Genomic DNA, 22,216 nt, shown 5'->3' with positions numbered 1-22,216 from the left:
CAGGTACATTTTCTTAAAATACTGAAATATGTAGACGCATATGTTAAGACTACTACTGTATCAGTGGGTTAGAGTGCACATTCTTTCAGTGAACTCTAAGGATCAATAAGTCCTAGAAGCACACTGCAACAGGACACCTGCAATGGGACAAAGGTAGATTATTTAAAGCAGTGTTCAAGACTTATCTTGTCTGGGCAATACCTAGTGCACAGAACATTCCTCAGATTCAAACTCCCGCAGGATAGTAACAGGAAGAGAGGGAGGGCCAGGATTCTAGATTACTATTTTCTGTTTCAACTGCATCATTCCTTGTTCATTATTTTTATTTATTTTACAGATGTTGTTTTCTTGTTATTTTTTTAAAGGAATGGCTTTTTTGTTGTTGTTGTTGTTTTTGAGATAGGTTCTTGCTATGTTGCCTAGCCAACTCCTGGACTCAAGTAACTTCCTACCTTAGCCTCCCAAGTAGCTGGGACTCCAGGCCAACACCACCATTGCCTAGCTATGAATGGCAATTTTAAAAACTAATGAATTACCCCAGCCTGTCTCCCAGGTTCTTTATTATTTTGCCTCAATATATCTTAGCTATAGGCCTGGCATTATTCTAATTAACTCTCATGTGTGGTGTGCTCTCTTAAGCATATTTGCCTCTTCATGTGGAAGTTCCTTTGCCAACACTTTACTTTCCCTGGCTTATTCAGCTGGCTCAATACTAATTTATACACTTAATTTTAGAAGTCCTTTTCTCCAGGAAGCCTTCCCTGCTTAGCTGAGAAACTCTCATACAATTTCTAAAAGAATTTCATGAAAGTCGACAAATTTACCTATTTGTTAACCATTAGTTTGAAAAATAGTTCTTCCTGATACATCTCTTGATAATTGTTTTTCTGATGAATGCATTCTGCTTAGTAATTTTAAGTCATTTTCCACATTTGGAACAAAGGACCGAAGATGTTTCCTCATTTTATGAAGGGGATTTTCTTATACATTTACATGAATGTAACTTAATTGTACAGTAAACATTTTAATGTTTAAAATGAAAACTTTTCACTTTTTACTAATTTTGGTTTAATGTCTTTTCAGGTAAGTTTTTATATTTTTTCTTTAACTTTGGAGCACTTTATAAAAATCTCTTTACCAAAATTATTAAATCACATTTATTACATTTAAATAAAAGCACGCTTTATTTTAATTTTTTGATAAATTCTCCAGCAATTAATATTACTTAAAAACACTTAACAATTTCTTCATAGTTTCAGTTCATGCTAAAATTATCTAGAACTGTGGATTTGGGATTAGGTACTTACTGCATTTTTAATCATCATCTACACTGGCCAGTATATTTTGGTTCTAAAAGTTCACTTTTTGCTTTTCTCCTCAACTTCTCCTAAGACAATGTAGGACAATGCACTTCATACATAAGATTCTTTGCTGCAACCTGTACTTCCCTGGTCTGGGTTCCTATGGAATGTGATCTTAGAATTTAAAAATTCCAAAGAGTTAAGGAACCCATAACTCTGTAGAGTAGCTTATTACAAAACTAAACTAAACTATAACAACAACAAAAAACCTGTAGGGGGCAAGGTCATATTTCTTAAGAGATTTATTCTTTCCTTTGATTACATCAGTACAACAAAGAACAAATACGTCAACAAAGACTATTATTTTTGAAGCCATTATGCTTTAGAGAAGGAGTATTGCAGTGGGATAAACTTTGAAGTTCAAGTATATTTCTGTGTATAGAAAAACATTTAAAATAACCAGATCATTAGATTACATCCTTCAGTCTTTCTATCTGTATTTTGAAAGCCAAGAGGCTGAAAATAACTTAGTTCCAAACTTCAGTTCAAAGAGGATATAACACCTTTAAAATGCTTTCCTTTTTGTTTTGAAGGCCTTGGGTAAAGTACTGAAACATGCCTTGGTCCCTACGTAGCTAAGGAATATAGAGATTAAAAAAGAATAGCTAATGTTCTTTACTGAGACATCAGACTTCATGCCAAAATAGACACTATTTATGTTCTCCTACTCCTCAAAGTGACAAAGAACACAAATAGTAACTTCCATGAAAATGCCAAATCTTTTTATTGATGCTCAGAGGTCATTTGGAAGTTCCTTAAATTAAGCAAGACACCCCACTGGTTCCCACACTACTAGAATCTGTGCCACTAGAAAATCTAGTGACCAAGGTTCCAGACACTCTCTGCCATGGATTCAGTCTAAGGGTGCTATAAGCAAACTTTAAGACTGTGATTTTACCAGCACAATGTCTACACAAATATTTAAGTTTGCTTGGCTACATTAGAGAAAAGAAAATAAGTGGGTATGTAACTGTATATGTAATTGGGTGGTAAAAGATATTAAAATAAATAGTATGGGGTGATGCATAAAGTTTTCTTGATGTATATGATTACCATTATGCTTTGCAAAGTGACTATTACTGTGCTTTTGAAGCCAATCAAGTAATTCATTCACTCAGACACATCAAGACATAGGATAACAAAGGCTGTAAGTTAATATGACACAGACAAAATCCTAATGTACCTCAATATTTCTCCGGGCTTCAGTTGCATTTCTCACAGGCTGGATGGGAATTAGAGGTAAACCTCCAATTTTGGGATTTTTGGTTATTGAACGCTTTCGTTCCTTTCCAGCTGGTGGACATATATCATTTTCATGCTGTGGAAACACAATTTTGTGCTGTTAGTGTGTGGTTTTACTATGTGGTACACTATGCTAAGTCACTTGGTTCCTTTTCCATATATCCACATCAAGAGACCTGCTTTCCATGAGCGTACCATTTGTAACTATGGTATCGACTGGCAGTGACATGGCTCTAGGACTGAAAACTCTTAAGTGAACTGAGCTTTGAGGTCTCAGTTCAATTTCTAAGTTTCAAATACATGCCTTCTGCACTGCTTATCAAACCAAATGGGGAAAGATCCTGGAGGAAATTGGCAAATCTTTTTGTATTTTTCTCTTACATATATCTTGGCCCTGTAATCAAAGGAGCTATACACCTATTTTCTCTCTACACAGAAGGTGACTGTGATATAAAAATAATTTGATCTTATATATCCCAAATCTACCTAAGGCATGGATATCTGCATTAGTCATATTTCACAATCTTTTGAAAAATGTTACTTTTTCTTCTAATTAAATTCCAAAGAAACATTACTTTTTACACACACATTTATACTGAAAATCATTGTACAACAGAAAGTGGGGGATATTTGTTTTCAAATTATTGGCTATACATTCTAGTTCACTAAACAATTATAGCTATGACTGGAGAAAAGTTAATTTTGTAATGTGCGATAAATGTCCACAGGTGAAAATAGAAGCTCTTGAATGATTAATCCTTGAGATATGCATATAAAAGAAAAATCTTAAATGAATTTTTCTACTCCTTAGGGTAGATTAACTTTTTAGAAGTTGGGAAAAGCAAATTGATTTTTAGGTAACAATCTGTGAAAAACATATAGAACACCAAGTATAAAATGAAGTTTACAGATGTTTTGCTAAAATAACATTTACAAGTCTCAAGGTGTCAAAAGAGTATTTACAGTAAATGAAACAAAATTAAGTTAGCTGTAAGATAAGGAGATTAAGAGGCAGAAATGGATTAGGCTACTTCATGGAGTAGGACAAAAGTCTACTCTTTATTTTCCTCAAGTTTTAAGATATGAATTTTTATGTTGCAGTATTTTAATGTATTGTTTTATAACAAAGAATACATTTCTACAAGTATTTACTGTGTACCCATGATATTATACACAGCCAGTAATTGTGCTTATCAATACGCACATATTATTTTACTTAATCCTCGTTGTTTGTAGAGTGTAAATCCTATTATTAGATTATGTACTTAATGTATAACCTTGAATTCTAGTAAAATATTTACCTTGATTGAGTAAATCTGATATGGTAGATTATAATTCAATCAGAAAGTTATAAGCATCATAACATCATGGTCCCAAACATGGTAAAAAATATTTACTTTGAAGTTATATAATTGGGATGTTCTCACTGTGTAGAGCTGAGAGAAAGCTAGCTGAGATGTACTGGGCAATTTTGCGAACTATGCTCATACTTTCAAATTGTTGATACTACACTTCATGATATTCAGGGAAAGCAGAAATCTCTAGGTCTAAGTGTTATGTTCTGATTTAACATTGATAGTTATCTATTCAAAAAAATAATAAAAAGAAATACTGAGTATATACTTTGTAGAAGGCAAAGGGCTCCATGGGGTGGATAGGAGTTGAATGAGAAGTCCTTCTCACCAAATTTACATGATAGTGGAAGAGGCAGACATGAAATAATTAATAGTAGATACATTTTTAATTGGTACTAACATGGAGAAATATGGGATGCTAAGGGTCTAAGTAGCTTGAAGATCAAGAAAAGTTTCTCTGAGAATATGATATTAAAGCTGAAATTTAGAGAACTTTTGAATTGGGTGAGGATGGAGATGGGTATCACAAAACTTTCCTGGTTACCAGAAAGAACTTGGTGTAGAATCATTTACTGTTGATTAGTGTGTATACATTATCATACATATTAACAATTGCTACTTTCCTGTTTCCCTATGGAGATGAGCCATAAATCCTTAAATCTAAAAGGGCCTCTGTGTTTATCTTAATGGAGTGCTAATGACTCCCAGAAGTGGAATGAGTAGAAGAGATGATTGGGCCAAGTATATTGGGACCAGGACAAGAAAGGCTATGGGAGGTAGCATAAATAAGGTGGTCATGAGTGCATTCTCTGCTTTCTGGCTATTCATTCTTTGAGTTTCAAATACAGAGTCTACTAACTTCAATTATAAAAATAAAAATGGAGTTTAACTGTTCCATAAGCAGACACTGTAGTAGCCTTTGGCTGTACGGTACTAACTTTACTGAAATACTTCAAACCTAGAAGTTTTTTTGGTTTGTTTATTTTATTAAAAGGGTTTTTATGTAATTTTTTTTGTTAGAAGAGTTTGAAAGTCTGAATTTTTGAAAAGAAGTTTCTAAAAAGTTAACAATTATTCTTTTTCTGCAAATGTATTCCCAAGTAGCCAAAGTAAATGAAGGCTAAGAAGAATCATAAGCACTGGAAAGGTCAATAAGTTAAATGAACAGAGAAAATGGTCTTCAAAACATTTCAGGACTAGATTTTGAGGTGAGTTAACTTCTTCCTTGTAAGAAAAACAGGAAAATACCTCCTTAGTAATGAAGAGTAGCAAATTAATAGTTACCAATAGAATCTCAATACCCTGTGAGACGCATCACAGGGAATTCACCCAGACAAGGTTGGGAAAAAACCCAATCCAAGTAATGGGACTATTTAACCCTTCTCCAGAAGAGTGAGTACTTATCTAGAGAGAAGAATAAATGGAAGCTGAGTATAAGCTTTGGCCTCAGAAAACCCTGAGTTTAAACCACCAATTAAAAACAGTCCTGAGCAAACTATGCAACCTTAAAGCCAAATGATATAATGCATGGTTTGCTGCAAGGAATACATGAGCCGACTCTTAGGAAGTATCCAGCCTAAATAGGTATGAAAGAAATGCATTCTCCTATCCTTATTTGTTGAAAGGCAGGATGTGGAGTCAGAGAATAAGGGAAATAGGATACTTTCCTAAGTGAAGGTCTATGTGGGGCTCTGGTAGGAGTGATGACAGCTTAGCTAAATTTCTCTTTCCTATACTGCCATATTAAAGCAACATACCTCACCTATGCCAAGGAGCTATTGGAGTGTCAAAAACAGAAAAAAATAACCTGAAAGGAGAGAATAAACTCTCTTTCAAAGGATAACAGACCAATTTGGAATTTCATATATTTAAAAAATGAATGTGAGAATGAAAGTGTATGTCAACTGAATATACCTAAAATTCTTTATTAAAATACTATGAAAACCATCACCACTGTAATATTTCCTATAAACAAAGTTGTTACACTTTATTGGATAGTTGAAACCTGAATCATACCTGGGCAGTAAAGATACTGGCCATCCACTCCATCTGGGATTGTGAACTATCACAACATAGGTGCCTACAAAACAAGGTTTATACAATGAATAGCCAAAAAGACAAGTGATCCTTCTCTGCTGTGTCTGCTGATTTAATAATCAGAAATCTCTCTGAATTTCTTCTGATTTGTGGCTTAATGCATCAAAAGTAGACTATTTTACAAGTGGTTTCAATCTTCAGCTAAGTAAACATCATCAAAATAGTGTAACTATGATGGTTTATGCAAAGTAGAGCAAAAGGCTTTAGTAACTGCTACAAAATGAACAGCAGTATTTTAGAAAAGCAGAAAGAAAGGTCAATGTCATTTTGCTTTTTGAGGTACATGACAGTAAAACATCTTTTCCCGCAGAAACCAAGTCTAATATATATGCACATTCTTGTAATGACAATTTTTTAAAGGCCTAGACACAGTCTCTTTCATTACTGTTATAATCATGAATACCCACAGACACATGAAAAGTAAACTACATGAAAAACCACTATATATCTCATAACACTGATTCGGTAACCTTTTGTTGAAATCCTAAATAAAATGAGCTCTTGCCCTCAAGGTTTACGAAGTCTATTAGGGAAGCTGGGCATGTAAACAAATAAAGTGTAACAGCAAAAAAAAGAAAAAGGCAAGTTGAGCACAAACACAGAAATAGCAGCTAAGAGGAGAGGGAGGTTACATGTAGCTATTCTCTATAAGAAGGAAACTTTATAACTGCTTTAGAGTGACATAATGGACATTTGAAACCAATTATATTCCTCCTAATTCTGAATTAAATAATTTACTTGAAAAAACAATAAAAATGAGATTTTTAAAAGTTATTTGCTTTCTTCATTAGAATCTCACAAAGTCAATGTCTTTTCTAATCACTATGTCCAAAAAAATACAATTTTCTCATGTCCTCATCCATGCATATAAAACACTGTAAATGCAAAGATGAAATAGTGATTAGAAGTAAGAGCTAACTAATGACACTTTGGGGGCATTTGAACTATGGTTTGAAAGAAGAATGACAGTTGAGCCTGCAGATTCATTAGAAGGAGATGGAAGGGAGTAACCCCCCCACCCAACACACACACAGACACATAGTGGTAGACTGACTGGTGAAGGGACCATGTGCAATACACAGGCAGATAGGAATCAGGGATGAATGTACAGCAAATGACAGATGCCTGTTCTATCTTTAAACACAAATGAGAAAGTTGTGGGAAATGTAAATAACTGATAAAATCACATTTAAAGGGCCTTGCATGTCATGACAACAATCCTGTAGGCTGTCCTGTGACAGGATTCACAATGCAAATACAATAATATAATTAAAAAAAAAACAGGTCACGTGAAGGGGAGGTCACACACAAAAGAAAGATGGAGAGCAAATATGAAATTTTATCATTTGCAAGTAAATGGATGGAAATGGAGAACATTTATCTTAAGCGAAGTTGTCAGACTCAGAAGGCCAAAGATCACATGTTCTCCCTCATATGAAGATTATAGATCTAAAACAAATGCAGTAATATTATTGGACATGGGTCACACACTAACAAGAGAAAGTGCATGGGAGGCATAGGAAAAAGGAAGGAAACCTAAAACTTGGATGTGGTTGATGTGCTCACTGTAGAGGAGCAAATAAAGTGCTCCTGGCAGGGGCCACTATGGGAAGGGGACCAGGAAGTAGTGAAGAGGTCTGGTAGAGATGAATCAATTCTGGTTGTAATACACATGTGCATGGAAGCAACACTAGGAATCTCTCTGTATAGCTGTCTTTATCCCAAACTAGCAAAAATGCTATGTCTTTCTTATTATTTCTTAAGTTTTCTCTTCAACAAAATCGAGAAGAGGGCAGAATAGATTCTTCCTGGAAGGAAGGAATTGTAGGGAGTGGGTGGGTGGGAGGAAGTGGCACAAACAATGTATACACATGTAAGTACATGTAAAAATGGTAAAATAAAAGCAGAAAAAAAATCCTAATTTTTTAAAAAGTGAATATGGTTGATATACTCTCTATACAAGAATGAATATAGAATTTTTAAACCTGTAAAAACCACCATAAGAAGGGGACTAAGGTAGAAAGAAGAAAAATAGAGGAGATGAATCAATTTGGGTTATTATATATATATATTCTATACATATATATGGAAATGTCACAAGGAAACTCCCTGTATAGCTACCTTAAACAAACAAGTATTGTTATTTTTTTTTTTTTTACAAAATTGGAGAACACAAGGGTGGAACAGGTCCTACCTGAGGGGTTGGTACCAGTGGGAGGGGGGTGGAGGTGAGGGAAGGGTGTGGAAGGATGAATACAGTACAAATACTGTGTACACATGTACATAAATGAAAAAATGATACCTGTTGAAAATATTCCAGGAATGGAGGGGATAAAGGAAAATGGTGGAGCAGAAGAATTCAAGTATGGCATATTGTAAGAAATTTTGTAAGTGTCACAATGTACCCCCAACCAGTACAACAGTAGTAATATATATATAAATTTAAAAAATGAAAAAAGTTTAATACATAAAAAGAGAAAAGTTTTAAAGCAAGAGAGAAGCATGATACATTGGAAAAAAATCTGACAGCCAGGTAGCAAATGTAATAAGAGGAAAGTCAGAAGCTTGAAGAGAATGCAAGACTCGGAATAACCCAAGCAGATTAAAGAAGACTTGGTCCTGAGGGCACCAGGGTATGGTGGATGAGGCGATAACAAGAGGCAGAGCTGATGTGGCTTAGTGATTGATTACACAAAGGTAGGTCCAGAGAGGAGACATTTAGCAGAACCTCTGTGAGACCGGCAGGATGCCCACAACATCAATGGGAAAAGTATATGTTTAGAAAGAATAGGCTTGAGACAAGAATGTGTGTTTTTATTTTTTAAACTCTACTTTAGCTAGTTCTTATTCTTTTTACAAACTGCATTTTTCCTACTTATCTCCTAAAACCTGAATTCAATAATCATATAATATCTATGGAAAAAATCAGATATAGGTTCTTTGAAGAGATATTGTGAAAGAAATACATTGGACTGAAATAGAACTGAACCCTGACACAAATCTATTTTCCTCCTCTTAGACTGCAAGTATTTAGAAAAGCCTTATGTTCTTGTAGGTGAAACACTTCCAGTCTATAGTTCTGTCTGCTAAATAATGAAGTAATTTTTTTAACCAAAGTTGTCACCAATATATCAAATCTGAAAGTTGCCAGCTGTTAACTTACCAGTGATGTTTTTCAGAATATGCAGTCAATCCCCAACTTCATCACATAGGAAGAAAAACACAAAAAGAATCCATTACAAATGATCATCTTTAAAAGGATGAAAAGTTTTATATGTTAACAAGATAGAATTTAATGGTGGGAATGCATAATGGAACAGGTTTCCAAAAATTTTAATTCAACAGGTATGTTTTACTAGAGGCAAATGCTAAATGTTAAATGATTTGGTCATAAACTTAAAAAGGCAGAGGGGGACAGAAGGCAAGGTTATGAGGCAAAGGGGAAATCTCTGAGAACATACTCTTGAATGGTGCTATGGTTTGAATGTGGTTTGCTCCCCAAGTGCCCTTGTGTTCAGAGCTTGGTCTTAAACATGGTGAGACTGGGAGAAGATGGGGTTAGTAGGAGATTCTTAGGTTTGGGGGTGGGGGTGTGGACTTGAAAAAGATTAAATAGTTCTCATACAACTCCTAGTTAGTTCTCTTGAGAGAACTGTTATAAAAATCTGAGCCTCATTTCACCTAGCTGTGTCTGGCATCCTGTTTGTAGATATGATCACTGGCACCTGCATACGTTCCCACAGGTTCTCACCACTGCCATCTGCTATCATGTGAGGCAGCTGAGAGTACACTCACTAGAACTGAGCCTTTCAAGAACACCATGCACTCGGACCTCTGAATCTGTGAGCTCTTATGTTATTTCAGCCATTTCTGTAGACATTTGTCCTTGTGTAGTCATTAGTTTTGTGCAGCCTGTGTCAGGTATTTTGTTATCTGTGCACAAAGCTGACTAACACACTAAGTAAAAATGTCTACAAAAGTGGCTAAAATTGTGTCTGTGTGTGTGTGAGCATGTATAACTAATAATACAAGGGGGAATTAAAGAATGTGCCAGTTGCAACAAACATATGTGCTGAATTTAGAAATTAAGTATGGAGGCAAAAAAAGTGGAAATTCTCAATAATGGAAGCTGAGAAGTAAGCACATACAGTTCATTAAAAAGATGTTTCATGATATTACAAAATGCATTAGTGTGCTCATTAATGAGCTAACCAAAGTGAATGGTGATAAGAAATCATGGTGTAAACTGAGTGATGGGTGAATCAAGTGATGAGGAGGTGCACATGTAAAAGGAATCCACCTCTACTAGCTATCTGTTATGGGTTTAGTACCAAATCTGGCACAATGAAAAGGGAAAGCACAGAGCTAGGACCAAAACAGTGTAAAAGCCAAGCGTCAGGAGCTGGAGGGCAGCATTTGCTTTCTTATGTGTAGACTTGCTTAGAGCATGCCTTTTACCCTCCTCACCCAGGCAGTGGTGTACCCAGTTAGGAAACTGGACTCAGAAAAGCCCATGCCCATCTAGCTGACAGGGCCATCTGAGGATTCCCTGCTTTATGGGAAGTGGGGTGACAATGATCACCAAGGAGAGTGTACTTGGTCTCAGTGGGAACATCAGCCTCTTTATACACTCACTCAGTTCCTCAATCTACCACAGGACCCTGCCACCAATGAAGCAATTTAAGAAACACTGTATAAAAAAGGGGAAATGAGTGGGGAAATTGAATATAATGGACAGAGTGAACTTGTTCAGTATACACTGTACACATACATGGAATTATCACAATGAAACCCCCTGGTATTACTAATGTACATTAACTCAATACAGAATAAAACTATTATAATAAAAATGAAAAGAGAAAAAGAACTAAATCAAACTTCAGGGAACAAAAATAAAGCAATTTAAGGAATGAGCCCACAACTGACTTTATAAAAGGCAAGGGTGATGCCACTAATCCCTAAATCCTTCAAAACACTTATTTCTCCAATTTTTTCTTCTCAATACTTCCCTTTCACACTTTACCTTGTTGGAGGCTTCATTTTCTTTTTCACACCAAGATAAAACTTCATTGAATTGAGAGAAAACATTTTGTCATGTTTACTGCTCTGTAAGGGAAAAAATAATCTGTAATTAAAAAGATTGTATAAGTGTCCCTGCATGTTCATTAAATACTACCAACTACATTTAGAATTATTTACTTTTTCCCATGCTTCATCAATGCAATACTGAGTTTTAGCAAGTGACAACTGTTTGGATTACAGTGTAATGAAAGAAATAAATTTAAATACATAATTTTGGATATATCCATATGTCTATGCATATATGTTTACAAATATATGTTTACAAATATGTTTATATATAGATAGATAGAATCTATCCATCTATCTATCTGTCTATCTATCTATCTATCCTACAACCACACATACATAGCTCTGTCACTCTTTATAAAAAAAACCACTTCGGGACAGATGTGCATCAGAACTGATAATTTTGGGGATTCCAAGATGGCGGCTAGAGGGAGGAAGCAGAAAGCGAGCCTCCTATAGTGCAATCTTGGAGAGACGTTGGAGACACACTTTGCAGGCATAATCACTGAGAAGAGACATAACTTTGACCCCTCCACACCTCCAGCTGGCGCAGAAAATCTCCACTTCATGTTAAATGGAGAAACCAGGAGGGCCCCGGGGCCACCAGTCGCCGGCACCCAGAAGGCTTGGGAAGACGCGGACCAGGTGAACTTCATGGTACCGCGGTACTCCCACAGACAAGCCAGGGCCTGAGCAGCATAGCCCCCTGGACAGACCAACCCCCATCCAGGGAAAAAAGAGAAACTGAGTAATAAGCAATAAGAGCAATAAAGACACGCCGGAAAGAGGGTGGGGCGCCCTGAGCGCCGAAGATTGGGGGAAGGGAATCCTTCCCAGGACTGTAAATAAACAAGCCCGGTGGCCAGGAGAGGCTCTGGTGGGAGCAGGGGCGCACCCAGCAACCAGGAGCAGGAAAGCTTGTGAGAAAATACTTAATTGCACACAGTACAGGGACAGTAACAACACCAAAGACAATGATGGGAAGACAGAAAAAAACAGGGAAACCAGCTTCCCCACAGCAAATTAGTACAGGAAGCACGGGGGAATGAAGAAAACAGGTACTCAGATCCAGACTCCAACAAAATGAAGATAAACTATGCTAAAGGACCCAATGAAGCCCACAAGAATAATTTAAAAGAAGACATACTACAGGTACTCAATGAGAATTTTATAGAGATGATACTGCATAGGGTCAACCAAAATGTACAGGAGACACTCAAGAAATTCCAAGACAACAACAATAGAGAATTTGAAAAAGCAAAAGAAGAAATAAAGGAAACCATAGAAGCACTGTATAAACACCAAAGTGAAAGAGAGAACACAATGAATAAATGGATAAATGAACTCAGGACAAAAATAGACAACATTAAAGAGGAAAACAGCCAGGATATGGAAAACCTCAGAAAAAAGAACGAAACAGAACTGCAAAACAAAACGGAAGGCCAATCGAGCAGAATAGAACAAACAGAAGACAGAATATCAGAACTGGAAGATGAAATGGAAATTAAAGGAAAAACCGAAGAACTATTAATTAAACAACTCAAGACCTGTGAAAAGAAAATGCAAGAACTCACAGACTCCATCAAAAGACCAAACTTAAGAATCATGGGCATCGAAGAAGGAGAAGAGGTGCAAGCGAAGGGAATGTGTAATATACTCAACAAAATAATAATGGAAAATTTCCCAAATCTAGAGAAAGATATTCCCATACAGATGCAAGAGGCCTCCAGGACACCAAACAGACCAGATCAAAATAGAACTACCCCACGACATATCATCATTAAAACAACAAGTTCAGAAACTAAGGAAAGAATATTGAAGGCTGTAAGAGAGAAAAAAACAAGTAACATACAAAGGTAAACCCATCAAAATCACAGCAGACTTCTCAACAGAAACATTAAAAGCAAGAAGAGCGTGGGGTGACATCTTCTGGGCACTGAATGAAAATAACTTCAGCCCCAGGATACTCTACCCAGCAAAACTATCATTCAAAATAGATGGAGCAATAAAAGTCTTCCATGATAAGCAGAAACTAAAACAATATGTGACCACAAAGCCACCACTACAAAGGATTCTTCAAGGGATTCTGCACACAGAAAGTGAAACCCAACTTAACCATGAAAAGACAGGCAGCACCAAACCACCGGAAAAGAAAAAGTAAGACAGTAGAGAGTAACATCAAGTTAGGTACACACAATCAAACCTTCAAACAACTAAGACAACTAAATGACAGGAATCACCACATACCTATCAGTACTAATGCTTAATGTTAATGGACTTAATTCACCCTTCAAAACACATGAAAAAATGCTCAACATCTCTAGCAATAAAGGAAATGCAAATTAAAACCACGCTAAGATTCCACCTCACCCCTGTTAGAATAGCCATCATCAGCAACACCACCAATAACAGGTGTCGGTGAGGATGCGGGGGAAAAAGGAACCCTCTTACACTGTTGGTGGGAATGTAGACTAGTACAACCACTCTGGAAAAAAATTTAGAGGCTACTTGAAAAGCTGGACATCAATCTACCATTTGATCCAGCAATACCACTCTTGGGGATATACCCAAAAGACTGTTACTCCAGAGGCACCTGCACATCCATGTTTATTGTGGCACTATTCACAATAGCCAAGTTATGGAAACAGCCAAGATGCCCCAGCACTGCCGAATGGATTAAGAAAATGTGGTATCTATACACAATGGAATTTTATGCAGCCATGAAGAAGAACGAAATGTTATCATTCGCTGGTAAATGGATGGAATTGGAGAACATCATTCTGAGTGAGGTTAGCCTGGCCCAAAAGACCAAAAATCGTATGTTCTCCCTCATATGTGGACATTAGATCAAGGGCAAACACAACAAGGGGATTGGACTATGAGCACATGATAAAAGCGAGAGCACACAAGGAAGGGGTGAGGATAGGTAAGACACCTAAAAAACTAGCTAGCATTTGTTGCCCTTAATGCAGAGAAACTAAAGCAGATACCTTAAAGCAACTGAGGCCAATAGGAAAAGGGGAACAGGTACTAGAGAAAGGTTAGATCAAAAAGAATTAACCTAGAAGGTAACACCCACGCACAGGAAATCAATGTGAGTCAATGCCCTGTACAACTATCCTTATCTCAACCAGCAAAAACCCTTGTTCCTTCCTTTTATTGCTGATGCCAAGTTCCTGCTTTTGATAATAGTGATGTCAGATGGGAAAGCTGGGTGAGGGATATATGAAAATACTATTATTTTTGAGACTTCTTGAATCTAAAATTATTTCAAAATCAAAAGTTAAAAAAAGAAACATGAGATACCATTACACACCAATTATACTCTCTCTACATCAAAATTAGAAATAAGGGCAAAATAGTTTCTGCTGGGTATTGAGGGGGGGGAGAGGGAGGGGGGAGTGGGTGGTAAGGGAGGGTGTGGGGGCAGGGGGTAGAAATGAACCAAGCCTTGTATGCACATATGAATAATAAAAGAAAAATGAAAAAAAAAAACATAAACTAAAAAAAAAAAAGGCACCGCTTGACGAACTGGATTAAAAAGGAAGATCCAACAATTTGTTGCTTACAGGAGACTCATCTCACCGACAGAAATAAGCATAGGCTAAGGATGAAAGGCTGGAGGAAGATTTACCAAGCCAATGGCCCCCGAAAACAGGCAGGAGTAGCAATACTTATCTCTGACAAAGTAGACTTAAAACCTACATTGATCAAACGAGATAAAGAAGGACATTCCATACTAATAAAAGGGGAAATAGAGCAAAAGGAAATAATAATTATCAACCTCTATGCACCCAATGTCAATGCACTCAATTTCATCAAACATACCCTGAAAGACCTAAAAGCATATATAAACACCAACACAGTGGTTGTGGGACACTTTAACACCCCATTATCATCAATAGATAGGTCATCCAAACAAAAAATCAATAAAGAAATCCAAGATCTAAAATATGCAATAGATCAAATGGACCTAGCTGATGTCTACAGAACATTTCATCCAACTTCTACACAATATACATTCTTTTCAGCAGCCCATAGAACCTTCTCCAAAACAGATCATATCCTAGCACAGAAAGCAAGTCTCAGCAAATATAAGAAAACAGAAATTATACCATGCATACTATCTGATAACAATGCAGTAAAAGTAGAACTCAACAACAAAAGTAAAGACAAAAAACATGCAAACAGCTAGAAACTAAATAACTCATTACTTAATGAAGAATGGATCATCGATGCAATAAAAGAGGAAATTAAAAAGTTCCTGGAAGTCAGTGAAAATGAAAACACAACCTACCGGAACCTATGGGACACAGCTAAGGCAGTTCTGAGAGAAAAGTTTATAGCCATGAGTGCATATATTAATAAGACTGAAAGATCCCAAATCAATGACCTAATGATACATCTCAAACTCCTAGAAAAACAAGAACAAGCAAATCCCAAAACAAATAGAAGGAGAGAAATAATAAAAATTAGAGCTGAAATCAACGAAATAGAAACCAAAAAAACCATACAAAGAATTAATGAAACAAAAAGTTGGTTCTTTGAAAAAATAAACAAGATCGATAGACCCCCCAGCAAACCTGACTAAAATGAGGAGAGAAAAACCAAAATTAGTAGAATCAGGAATGCAAAAGGGGAAATAACAACAAACACCATGGAAGTCCAGGAAATCATCAGAGACTATTGAGAACCTATATTCAAATAAATTAGAAAATCTTAAAGAAATGGACAGATTTCTAGATACATATGACCATCCAAAACTGAACCAAGAGGAAATTAATCACCTGAATAGGTCTATAACACAAAATGAAATTGAAGCAGCAATGAAGAGTCTCCCCAAAAAGAAAAGTCCAGGACCTGATGGATTCTCTGCTGAATTCTATCAGACCTTTAAAGAAGAACTGATACCAACCCTCCTTCAACTGTTCCACCAAATAGAAAGGGAAGGAAAACTGCCAAACACATTTTATGAAGCCAGTATTACACTTATCCCAAACCAGGCAAAGACACCTCCATAAAGGAGAACTATAGGCCAATAACCCTAATGAACATTGATGCAAAAATCCTCAACAAAATAATGGCAAATCGAATTCAGCAACACATCAAAAAGATTATTCACCACGACCAAGTAGGCTTCATCCCAGGGATGCAGGGGTGGTTCAACATAGGAAAATCAATACATGTAATAAAGAACATTAACAGAAGCAAAGACAAAAACCACTTGATCATCTCAATAGATGCAGAAAAAGCCTTTGATAAGATCCAACACCATTTCATGATAAAAGCTCTAAGAAAACTAGGAATAGAAGGAAAGTACCTCAACATTGTAAAAGCTATATATGACAAACCTACAGCCAGCATTATACTTAACGGAGAAAAACTGAAACTATTCCCTCTAGAATCAGGAACCAGACAAGGATGCCCACTATCTCCACTCCTATTCAACATAGTACTGGAATTCTTAGCCAGAGAAATTAGGCAAGAAGAAGGAATAAAAGGAATACAAATAGGTAAAGAAACTGTCAAAACATCCCTATTTGCAGATGACATGATCCTATACCTTAAAGACCCAAAAAACTCTACTCAGAAGCTTCTAGACATCATCAATAGCTATAGCAAGGTAGCAGGATATAAAATCAACATAGAAAAATCATTAGCATTTCTATACACTAACAATGAGCAAACTGAAAAAGAATGTATGAAAACAATTCCATTTACAATAGCCTCAAAAAAAATCAAATACCTAGGTGTAAACCTAACAAAAGATGTGAAAGACCTCTACAAGGAAAACTATACACTTCTGAAGAAAGAGATTGAGGAAGACTATAGAAAGTGGAGAGATCTCCCATGCTCATGGATTGGTAGAATCAACATAGTAAAAATGTCGATACTCCCTAAAGTAATCTACATGTTTAATGCAATTCCCATCAAAATTCCAATGACATTCATTAAAGAGATCGAAAAATCTACCGTGAAATTTATATGGAAACACAGGAAGCCACGAATAGCGAAGGCAATACTCAGTCAAAAGAACAATGCAGGAGGTATCACAATACCTGACTTCAAACTATATTACAAAGCAATAACAATAAAAACAGCATGGTACTGGCACAAAAACAGACATGAAGACCAGTGGAACAGAATAGAGGACCCAGATATGAAGCCACACAACTATAACCAACTTGTCTTTGACAAAGGAGATAAAAATATACGATGGAGAAATAGCAGCCTCTTCAACAAAAACTGCTGGGAAAACTGGTTAGCAGTCTGCAAAAAACTGAAACTAGATCCATGTATATCACCCTATACCAAGATTAACTCAAAATGGATCAAGGATCTTAATATCAGACCCCAAACTCTTAAGTTGATACAGGAAAGAGTTGGAACTACTCTGGAGTTAGTAGGTATAGGTAAGAACTTTCTCAACGAAACCCCAGCAGCACAGCAACTAAGAGATAGCATAGATAAATGGGATCTCATAAAACTAAAAAGCTTCCGTTCATCAAAAGAAATGGTCTCTAAACTGAAGAGAACACCCACAGAATGGGAGAAAATATTTGCCAGCTACAAATCAGACAAAGGACCAATAACCAGAATATATAGGGAACTTAAAAAACTAAATTCTCCCAAAACTAATGAACCAATAAAGAAATGGGCAAGTGAACTAAACAGAACTTTCTCAAAAGAAGCAATTCCAATGGCCAAAAAACACATGAAAAAATTCTCACCATCTCTAGCAATAAAGGAAATGCAACTTAAAACCACACGAAGATTCCACCTCACCCCTGTTAGAATAGCCATCATTAGCAACACCACCAACAACAGGTGTTGGCGAGGATGCGGGGAAAAAGGAACCCTCTTACACTGTTGGTGGGAATATAAACTAGTACAACCACTGTGAAAAAAAATTTGGAGGTTACTTAAAAAGCTAGACATTGATCTACCATTTGATCCAGCAATACCACTCTTGGGGATATACTCAAAAGACTGTGACACAGGTTACTCCAGAGGCACCTGCACACCCATGTTTATTGCGGCACTTTTCACAATAGCCAAGTTATGGAAACAGCCAAGATGCCCCACCACTGATGAATGGATTAAGAAAATGTGGTATCTATACACAATGGAATTTTATGCAGCCATGAAGAAGAACGAAATGTTATCATTCGCTGGTAAATGGATGGAATTGGAGAACATCATTCTGAGTGAGGTTAGCCTGGCCCAAAAGACCAAAAATCGTATGTTCTCCCTCATATGTGGACATTAGATCAAGGGCAAACACAACAAGGGGATTGGACTTTGAGTACATGACAAAAGCAAGAGCACACAAGGGTGGGGTGAGGATAGGTAAGACACCTAAAAAATTAGTTAGCATTTGTTGCCCTTAACGCAGAGAAACTAAAGCAGATACCTTAAAGCAACTGAGGCCAATAGGAAAAGGGGACCAGGAACTAGAGAAAAGGTGAGATCAAAAAGAATTAACCTAGAAAGTAACACACAAGCACAGGAAATCAATGTGTGTCAATGCCCTGTATAGCTATCCTTATCTCAACCAGCAAAAACCCTTGTTCCTTCCTATTATTGCTTATACTCTCTCTTCAACAAAATTAGAGATAAGGGCAAAATAGTTTCTGCTGGGTATTGAGGGGGTTGGGGGAAGAGGGAGGGGGCGGAGTGGGTGGTAAGGGAGGGGGTGGGGGCAGGGGGAGAAATGACCCAAGCCTTGTATGCACATATGAATAATAAAAAAGAAAAGAAAAAGGAGACAGAAAAAAAAAAGAACTGATAATTTTTTGTATTTAAAAATATAATACAATGTGTATACCATATATATGTAACTTCATCACAGCTCCAGCATTATCTGGCGCAGCACTGCATATTGAAATATATTCATATTTCTGGGTGGAAATGCATGACATTTCATACATTGTAAGTAAATAAATAAGTAAAGGTTTAGATGTATTCACATTGGTTTGTGTCAGATTTTGCCACCAAATGAAACATGATTTTCTGTATGTTTTGGTTTTAACAATGATGGACAACAAACTGCAAACATTTATGGGCACATATTGAACTATTTTAAACATTCAAAGTAATGAAAATTATCATTAATAATTTATTAGAGTTCAGTTGAAAAAGAATTTACATTTTTCTCTGAATGATTTTACAGACCTTCCACAACCCTCTTAACTTATTTATCTGTGTAAAAATTTTTTAAAAGATGCTTGGGTATAGGCAACCTGTCTGGGGCAAAACTCGAATCACTATAATTTAAGACTTGATATTAAAACCACATATATATTATTACTTACTCTGGAATACCCTGCAAAAGATCTGATAAAGATAATCATAACCATGGAAGTAATTTATAACACAACATTCCCCATATCTCAACAATTCTCAAGGAAATCTTGTGTTTTAAACTGGTAGCCAGAGAGCACTCATAACTAAGAGCAAAGGTTTTGAGGTCAGAGAGACCCTGGTGTAAATCTGGTTTACTTCATACTAGTTTGCTTCTTTCTTGTGATTGCACAAACTTCTCCTGGCTTTCGTGATCTTGTTTGTAAAGATAAGTACTGACCATCTAAACTGGGGCACTATGAAAATTAAATGCACAAAATGTTGTTGTGAAGAGTTATTGTAAAAGATCACACAAAAAAATGCCTACAAAGGTTCAGTGCAGTAATTGGCATGAAATAAGTTCATAGGAGGGAGAACACATAACCTTATAGAAATTGAGATGTAGATATTTTGAGAATCCCAAGACAACGAACAAAAGCCCATATAGCAAATATGTACATCAAGTACTAAGCCCTATGTAAGTTAAAATATTGCTATATCATATATGTGTGTGTGTGTGTGTGTGTGTGTGTGTGTGTGTGTGTGTGTGTATGTGTGTAGTAAGTAATCAGGAAGATGATCAGGATTAATGTTTTCCTGTCCATTGGCCTCTGTGACAGTGACTATAAAGCCTGTGAGTTTACACCTAGTTACTATTACTAAGTTTCTATTTATTACCATTGAAGATTTAAAAAATGTATGCATGTATATACATTTTGCCTTTTTTAACCTTATGGTTAGATTTCTTGCAACGGAACCACTAACTAGATCATAGGGTAAGGCATATGACTTTTACCAAATCCATTAAGATTTAGAGTTAAACATATATTTATGTATTTACAGTTTTGATGTGGACAATTTACCCAAGTCTTTGAATATTTCTTTACAGTAGTTCTTTATATATTCAATTTGAGAGTGTATGTCTTTTTGATGGAAGATTCTATTGCTATTGTTTATGATTTTTGTTTTATGAAGTCAAATACACTGGTTTTTTTTCTCTTGGATTCTCTTTTGCTTAAATTTGAAGAATTCTTACAGCTGATAAATACTTCCATGGTCATATATCTTTAAAGGGTGCTATTTTTAAAATTTTAAATCTTTTATCAATCTAGAATACATATTTTATATTTCAGTATAAATGAAAATTTACATTGAACATTTTTATTGACAGTTATCTTACCCCAATTTAATGAACAAATGTTCCTAATTTTAAAATGTACTTTTCATGGCATAGTTGTAGAAAATTAGATTCTGATATGCAATTCTTTTACCTGACTTTAGGAATCATTACTGCATATTCACTTTTAAAGTAGGTTCATATTATTTACGCTATTTTATCTTTACAAGATACCTTAATTGTTGTTGGGAAAAATACCTCACAACTATTTTATTTTTTACCCTCTAATACATTTATAAGCATTTTTAATCTATCTTTTGAGGTGAATTATCATTTTTACAAAGTTCTAAAAATAACTCCATTAAGAATTACAGTACACTAGAAATCAATATTAGTAAGGTTTACATCAATTTTATCAGTAAAGGGCTGTAGTTTTTTTTTTTTTTAAATAAGCTTCTAGTTGTTGTTAAAGCCACTTTCTGATAATCTACACATTTTCTCTTTTAAATCCAGCTGGGGTCTGAGTTTTTGGATACTGATTTCATGGCTTGCTAGCTTGCTGAACTTTAAGGACGCGCATTTTAATGATGTGAACTATTTTTTAGGGAGTAGTGAGGTAGCTTTGTTTGGTAGCACCCCACCATAGTATGCATTCAAAGAAGGACAGCTGAGCAATAGCAACGTTTGTTGCAGAGGTGATTTCTGGCCACCTCTTTCAGAGGTTAAATAAGATTTCAAGTACTGCTCTCCAGGAAAGTTTGTGCTATAATTCCCTGGGACATAGTACTAACTGAGGCAGTGAACATAAGGTAAAAGGCAGCAGCTCCCAAAGTATGGGAAGGGTAATGCTTGCATCTTCGAAAGTGAGAGGCGCCATGCCTAAAGTACAGTCTTTATTTATACGGACACTGATATGTCCAGGACTGCCTACAGTTTGAAGACCTTTTGCTAACAGATTAAGAGTCAAAAGTAAAAACAAATTCCCAAGCCACCTCTGGCATTCAAGCTCATTACTTCGTATCATGTTATATCCAAAGTAATAGAAATGGCATAATGGGAGAGGAGATTCAACAATTGTGAAAAGACATCTTTGTCTGTTTCAGTCTTCAAACTGAATATGCATAAAGAGGAACTGCAAAGAGCCTAATGAAAAGTTATATAAAAGTAAATCTATTTGGCAAGATAAATTTACTGTTAACATATCACAACTCCCTTTTGGTATGTATAATTTCTGAATTCTTTCTCCAAAAAGTTGAATATACCAGACTGTTATGAAGTCTGTAATGTGTTGCTTCAGGTCTGTATTTCAAAGTAAAGTTTTTAACTAAGCCAATTAAATGACTGTGCTTAAAAAATTATTCCTGTGGCTAAAAGGAGTTTGCTTATTAGCGTGTGCAACTGTTAACAACCCCCCGTACTCATTTGCTTTTTTCACACCATTAACAGTGTAATGGTAATATTCTTTGAAACCTCTCACCTTTCATGTAAATCAACTCTGAAAATATTTTAATTAACATTTTCTGTGCAGAGAAAACTTGCAAAACAAAATATATCTTCCCCTGTGCATTACTATAATTTGTTGTTAATGAACATTCATAAATTATCTGTAATTA

General features: G+C 35.9%; 1 protein-coding gene across 7 annotated transcripts in view; it reads right to left on the bottom strand.

The window, feature by feature from the left end:
• Arap2 (ArfGAP with RhoGAP domain, ankyrin repeat and PH domain 2) overlaps positions 1-22,216 on the bottom strand; it is a 235,389-nt gene that overhangs the window by 11,027 nt on the left and 202,146 nt on the right. For all 7 annotated transcript variants that reach the window (XM_074042487.1, XM_074042484.1, XM_074042483.1 and 4 more), the window contains 4 exons: positions 11,079-11,161; positions 9,219-9,254; positions 5,975-6,038; positions 2,545-2,679 (listed from right to left, as the gene is read on the bottom strand). In XM_074042487.1, coding sequence (XP_073898588.1) covers positions 2,545-2,679; positions 5,975-6,038; positions 9,219-9,254; positions 11,079-11,161 — 318 coding nt within the window. The remainder of the gene's footprint in view (positions 1-2,544; positions 2,680-5,974; positions 6,039-9,218; positions 9,255-11,078; positions 11,162-22,216) is intronic.

Source organism: Castor canadensis, chromosome 9, assembly GCF_047511655.1.
Source record: "Castor canadensis chromosome 9, mCasCan1.hap1v2, whole genome shotgun sequence".
In the NCBI taxonomy this organism is placed as follows: Eukaryota; Metazoa; Chordata; class Mammalia; order Rodentia; family Castoridae; genus Castor; species Castor canadensis.
Note: the sequence above shows the minus strand (reverse complement) of the source record. Positions and strands in the feature narration are given on the sequence as shown.